This window comes from Pelecanus crispus, chromosome W, assembly GCF_030463565.1.
Source record: "Pelecanus crispus isolate bPelCri1 chromosome W, bPelCri1.pri, whole genome shotgun sequence".
In the NCBI taxonomy this organism is placed as follows: domain Eukaryota; kingdom Metazoa; phylum Chordata; class Aves; order Pelecaniformes; family Pelecanidae; genus Pelecanus; species Pelecanus crispus.
The window spans coordinates 8472065-8479397 of NC_134675.1; the positions used below are offsets into that span (position 1 = coordinate 8472065).

The window sequence follows — 7333 nt, forward strand, 5'->3', positions numbered from 1 at the left end:
GACCATAACGATACGGGGAAAGATGATTCCTTACCTCCTCCAAATACCCCTACGTATGTAGCTAGGCCTATTATTAAAACAGAAGAAACTACTGGGCCTCGGGGTGGAGTAGGAAATCGTACCCGAAAAATAACCCCATTTGATCCAATCCAGATGGCTAATTTACAAGAATGCTATGGCCGTAGGGCAGGCGAAACTGAAACTGAATATTTATGGAGGGTATGTTTAACTGGAGGGGACAGAATTTTACTAAACGGTGATGAAGCCGGTGTATATTGGGGCCCTGGTGTCTTCCTAAATGCTGGCCCCATGCCTCCGAATGATCCCCATTCGATAACTAGTAGAGTGGCATACTGGGCTGGTGGTATTGATGCACGGGAAAGAGGAGAGCCTCTGGTAATACCCATTAAGTCCCTAAACGAACTCTCCACAGTGATTACAAAAGCTGCCTGTATCCAGGCCATGTATGATCGTGGCGTTCTTGACAGTCCTACATCAGCAGTAGTGAATCATGAGATACTAAAGCCCCTAATAAAGGGAGCCCCTGCTATGCTTAAATCCTACCTTATCGCAAAGCAAGATGAAATAAGGGGGAATGCAGAATTCAGTGCCTTATTAGACATGAGGGAGGTGGCTGACGGACAAGAAGGGGCCTTAATGCGCAGAGATCTCCCCACCTGGGCAGTACTAATGCATGATATTGTAAAACATGGGCGAGAGGTAGGATGGATACCTACTGAAAAGGAAAACTCTGATCATAACCTCAGACGGATTGAACAGACTTTTTACACACCCCCAAATAGTTTCTTGGGGTTGAAACCCACCAATTATCGACCTAAAACCCAGAGATGGAGAGAACTATATAACCAAGCATTGACATTAGGCATCCCGAGAACTGTGATTCAGAGACAACCGGCCAGCGTTATCCAAGATCTAATTCATGTTGTCCAAAGACACAGCAAGGGGGAGATTATGCCCAACACTCAGTTACCACCACCCATTATGGAGGAGGATGAAAACCCTTTCCTCTCCCAAAATCCAGAAGCAAAAAACGAGTAGTGCCCGGGCGACAATTGGGTCCGTCTGTCCGGCAAGTAAATTCCTATCAGTGGATAGATAATAATGGCCCATATATCTTAATTCCAGTTGGTCCTCGACGACAGTTAATAAAATTCTTAATAGATACAGGAGCACAAATTTCAATATTAACTCAACATGATGCCGAGAAGCTGGGTATACGACCCGGACGGCAAAGGGTTAAGATAACAGGAGTAACCGGAGCAAGTGCTGTTTGTCAAACTGCAAAGGTTAATTTATGGCTCCCAGGCGAGAAACGAGAAACGCATGTTATCTACACACTTTGCAGTAAAAGATCACAATGAAAATATTTTAGGCTTTGATATTTTGAACGGCCGAATCTGGTGCCTTCCGGACGGCAGTATATGGTCTTTTGGTTCAAATATTAATCGTAACCCTAATAAAAATCGGGAAGCTACAGTGCATTTGCTCCGTGCAGCCCCTATCCTTCCTGATTCAAAAATTACTAATGTACCACAATATCCGATTTCTGCTACCACACGAGACGGAATTTCTAAAGTTATAAATGACTTAGAAAACCGACAGATTATCTCCAGAACCCACTCCCCATATAATTCACCAGTCTGGCCAGTACGAAAACCAGACGGGAGATGGCGTCTGACAATTGATTATAGGCGTTTGAATGCCAATACGGCTCCACTAACATCCGCAGTCCCTAATATTGCCACCTTAACAGCTACATTACAGGCAGCTGCACACCCATGGATGGCAGCACTAGATGTAAAAGATATGTTCTTCATGGTTCCCTTACAGGAAGAAGATAAAGAGAAATTTGCCTTTACTTGGGAAGGCATACAATATACCTTTAACAGACTCCCTCAGGGGTACAAACACTCACCTACAATTGCTCATGCTGCACTTGCTGAACTGTTGCGAACAGTCACACTTCCTCAAGACGTGAAACTATACCAGTATATAGATGATATTCTAATTGGGGGGAATTCCCCTGAGGAGGTAGGAAAAGCAGCAGCTGCAGTATGGCAAGCATTACGTAAAGCAGAGGTTGAGATCCCACCTGAGAAATGTCAGAAACCAAGCAGAGAGGTAAAGTTTTTAGGCACCTGGTGGATTGCAGGCAGTGCCACAATCCCACCAGACACTCTAAATAAAATAGAGCAATCACAGGTACCCCAATCTAGGAAAGAATTACAGCAACTCATGGGTACTTTAGGATACTGGAGGAAACATGTACCTGGATTTTCTATTATTGCTCGCCCACTCTATTCACTCTTACGAAAAGGAAAACCATGGAACTGGAATCTGGAACATGAAGAGGCAGTTAAAACTCTAATACAGGAATTAAAAACATACCAGTCACTGGGACCTGTACACCCCTATGACCCTATTATAGCAGAATGGGGCTTTGCTGAGCATGGTACTTATTGTAATCTATTCCAAACTGGCCCAGACGGACCAAAAAGACCTTTATTATTCAGCTCAACCGCATTTAAGGAAACAGAACAGAGATATTCCGAGTGGAAGAAAGGGCTTTTATCCTTAGTCCGAGCAGTAAAACAAGCTGAAAAAATACACCAAAACCAATCTATACAAACAAGAGGCCCATTTAATTTATTAGGAGCAATTCTAAAGGGAACTGGCCGCCCCCGAAGGAGTAGCACAAAAACCTACAGTCAGGAAGTGGTATGCCTACTTGACGGGAATTGCAGAGGAAATGGAATTAACTGAAGGACATACTAAGATTTCCAAACTACAAATGCCAATAAACGCAGACCCATTGGCATTGCAACAACCTTTTAAGCCCTCACCAATTTCAGATGCATCTCCGCTCACCGAGGAGACACCAACAGAAAACATTTGGTTTACTGATGCCTCAGCAAAAAGAATAAATGATAAATGGCAGTATAGGGCTGTTGCATTAGAAATCACCACAGGCAAACAAGTAATAGAAGAAGGTGAAGGTAGTGCACAAGTAGGGGAATTAAGGGCATTTGTATTAGCAGCGCAAAATGGAGCAAAGGTGATATATGTAGATTCTTATGCTGTGTGGGCTGGTGCCACCCAGTGGCTCTGTCAGTGGGAATCCCTAAACTGGGAGGTAAACAGATCTCCGGTTTGGAGAACCCAGGACTGGCAATTATTATTAGATATAGCCAGAAAATCTCCATTTAAAATGGGATTGGTAAAGGCCCACACTAAAAATAAAAACCCAGCTACAAATTGAAACAAAAGGGTAGATGAATTGGCAAAGATTAGAGAGACAGAAATAGAAAGCTCTTCAAATTCTGAATGGTACCGACTAGGAGAATGGCTACATCAAAAATTAAGCCACACAGGCGCAGAGGCACTTTACTTTGCTGCACAAAGCAAAGGCTGGCCTCTAGACAGGAAAACCTGCAAAGCCATCCTTACGGAATGCCCCCAATGTAAATTAAAACTATGTGCAGATCACCCCGCCAAAGCTCCCCCCTTACATATCAAACAAGGAAAACCTTTATGGTCTACCTGGCAGATTGATTATATTGGACCACTTAAACCTTCTGCAGGATATCGTTATATTCTCACAGGAGTAGAAGTAGTCTCCGGCTTGCTCATGGCAACTAAGTGTTTAACAGCTGATGGAAGGAACACAATACAGGGATTATCATCTTGGTTCCCAAGTCTACCTACTCCTGACACTATCCAAAGTGATAATGCCTTACACTTTTCATGTAAGGAAGTACAGGAATGGGCAAAGCAGGAAGGAATTCAATGGGTATTTCACACCCCATATTACCCCCAATCAAATGGCATAGTAGAAAGAATTATCATAGAATCATAGAATGCTTTGGGTTGGAAGGGACCTTGAGAGATCATCGAGCCCAACCCCCCTGCAATTAATGGCTTATTGAAAAAAAGCCTTGAACCTCGCAAGGCACGGTGGGATACTCGACTCTGTAAAACAATTCACCAATTAAATAACCGATATGGACCCACCGGAAGCCCAGTGAGTCGAGCATTCTTTGCTAAGACTAAACCTAATATTCCCTCTACTGATGAAAGAAAATCCTCAATAACATTTCAACCCGGTCAACCACTTATGGTTAATTTACCACAAATTGGAAATGTACCTATGACTCTGATTAAACCTCGGGGTACACTGGCCTGGGAAGCTATTGATAACAATGGTACAAAATACAGAATTACTACTAGGTGGATTTATCCAGTATCATAAAGGGGTAACCTGTTTGGACTCTCCCCACCGAAACAGTTTTCTGCTCTTTCCTCTTTCTCTTGCAGTTTCCCTTCCCGGGATGGCGAACCGAAATGCCATATTCAAGTTGCTACTCCAAACCCTGGCAACGTCACTCCTCTCCGCCTGTGGTCAGGGCACAACAGAGTGGCCATGGTCTCGAGCTCACGTTAAGTATACCGGAAGTATGGGTATACACTCCGATACGGGGAATTTGAACCTTTCCATTGTGGTAATACATGGAACCAAGGTATACTTAGAAAATTAATGGAGCTGGGAGGAAGACAACGCTGTCAGTAAAATTCCTCGACTGCGGGGGATGAAAGGGGAAGAAATCAAAATAGGATGCCGGGTGATCAATGGGTCTGCCCATGAAAAGGCATCTCAGATCTCTGTGTCCCACACTACATCAAACCCAACAGGGAAGGATGTAAAACTTTGTGCCCCTGAAACCCTGGACTGTTGGTACAATTTTACTCTAACACAGTCTGTTCTTGTAGTCTGCCTGTGGGCTCACTACAACATAGGGCTATCCTTCAGATTCAAAATAGACATTACTGAACCTGGTACAATAACACGTGCCCCTATTGTGACTAACAGAAAATCACTACCTCCACAAATTTCTGGAATTGGACCGTATGTGATCAAAAATACTGGACAACAACGAATATTATTTAACCCATTATGGTCCCTTAAACAGGTGGAACTCCTCATGCAGACCAATATCTCTACAATTAAGCCCACCTGCTCACCATTCTTGCATGCGTCCTATACAGGATGGTTAACGTGGTTACATAAACAAACCCTCACATCCCCAAAGCAAATAAAGAGAGATGTCACAAGTATTATAGGGGCAGGATTGGGAGTCTTGAATAATATAGATGCTGAAATTCTCATGAATAAATTAAGCACAACAGCAAATGATTTGAGCAAATTAGAACACCCCTTGCGGTCTTCTCTGTCCACATTAGGCACTAATCAATGGCTCGTAGCTGGCATATTGTCTGAGTGGGAAAGAATTAATGAAAAGGACCACCAGCTAATCATGAATGCACTAGGCACAGCTCAAACCAATCTTTCCCTCGCTCTTAGTTGTATTCAGGCCCAATGGTGGATACAATCTACTGTAACAACAATTATAAGAGAAGGTGAGGAGGGAACCTTACCTACAGAGATTCGAAAGATAATCTGGGATAATGCAACCCAGTTTGAACGAGACTTCCAATCCTGGTGGCATCTAATCAATTTTACCTACAACCCCACTGACAATAAAACCACAGCTTTCGTACTGACAATACGCAATGCTTCGGTATACACCATCTACCCAATCATTGCGCTGGGATTAAACTACAACGGAGCCGTACTTTACCCCTTAAAACATAGAGTATGGGCCCGACAAACTGAAAATAAGTGGCAAACTATTGATGTCGATGCATATATTGTGCGAGAGCAACAGGGGTTTATCTGTGAAAGTAATACTATTAAAGCCCAAGACATTTGTCTCGACACCGAACAGAGTGTCTGTCATTTTGAAATACATCCCAATCAGGCCCCTGAAACTGTACTTATATACACTGGACAGGGATGCATTTGTATGAGAACCCTCTGTGACTCCGTATCTGTAGATGACATCACTATAGATATATATAATCACTCAAACACTTGTATCTGTAATTTTATCCACATCACAGGATGTGACTTTAACTATTCAGCTCCTGCTTTAACCCATCAATTGCTACGATCTAACTATATGCTGTATCAAAACTTATCACCTACCCCCATCGGAATGAATCTCACACTAGTGAAAAAACTGTTGCAGCACAGTGACCTGGATCGACTACTAAAAAGAATTCAAATTCATGGACAAAAGACTCTGATTACTATCCATCATGACAGAGAGGATACATCGCATCCTAGAACAGGTCAGAAAAGACCGGGAACATCACTGGTGGGATACCCTATTCGGATGGTCACCAACAGCAACAGGGATTCTGAATCAACTATTACACCCTACTATAATTTTGCTTATTTTTACCGTATTATGTTTGCTATTGAATGTAGTCTTATATGTTAAAGTGTGGAAAATAGATAGACAACTAACATTGTTACCAACACCTCCTCGCATATATGAAACTGTTTAATCAAATTTAATAATTTAATAGACCAACCAAAAATTTCCCTCAAAATTCATAATTGGAACATGGCATTGATCTGTTTATAGGCACAGAGGCAAGAGGCGACCACACCGCCACTCTGTGGGTGAGATGGATTGACTTTAGCCACGGGGTGGATTGTGGTGGTACATCTTCCCCCTGCCCCTGTTTTTTTTTTCTCTGTCTGTCCTGTTTTTCCCCTTTACTTCGTCTGCTTTACAATCTCAGGAATTTGCAGGCCACAGCTTTTGCGTAGAGAGTTGGTCAGTTAAGCGCTCCTTAATTGTACCAGAAACTCCTACATGGCTGGAGCAGAGAGCGGCTCTGTTCTTATCAACATTCATATTATGGCTAACGAGGGGAACGAGAACAAACAGCTACCCCGGACAGCCTTGAAACAGGGTGGTATCATCGCTGCTGGAATTCTAAAAACAAGCCGACCCGAATTGTGGCTCAGATGGAAATTTACTGATGATTAAAGTCAATCATCTCACAATCCTATAAACGGCAGTCCCAGGTGAGGCCCTTTGAGCTCTCCCGGACCGCCACGGGCCATACCAGCATCTCCCTCCGATCAAAGCGTCGCTCGGAGTCAGCGAAACTTAGCAGATATCCGAAAGTCTGCTGCCACCAGAACTCCATTGCCGGAGATCGAGAACGGAGCCTGGGCTGCTGATATTCTTCACTCCTCGAGACTCTACTCTCGCCCGTTGAGAAATGCCAAGGCATTAGACGTGAGTATTTCACTAAACTCGAGGGGAATTTTTAACAGGTATACTATTTTCATATATGCATTTATAGTTGTAAGTGTGCATGCATGAATCAATTTAAGTAGTTTGTAGATGTATGATTTAATTTTAAAAGGAGTTTTATATTGCTGTACTATTCTTAT

General features: G+C 43.0%; 1 protein-coding gene across 1 annotated transcript; it reads left to right on the forward strand.

Annotated features, from left to right (window-relative positions):
* Positions 1-4607: 4607 nt before the first annotated feature.
* LOC142596584 (uncharacterized) lies at positions 4608-6429 on the forward strand. The gene is given in 2 exon segments (XM_075725765.1): positions 4608-6187; positions 6189-6429. Coding segments are annotated over 2 exon segments (1821 nt in total).
* Positions 6430-7333: the final 904 nt, after the last annotated feature.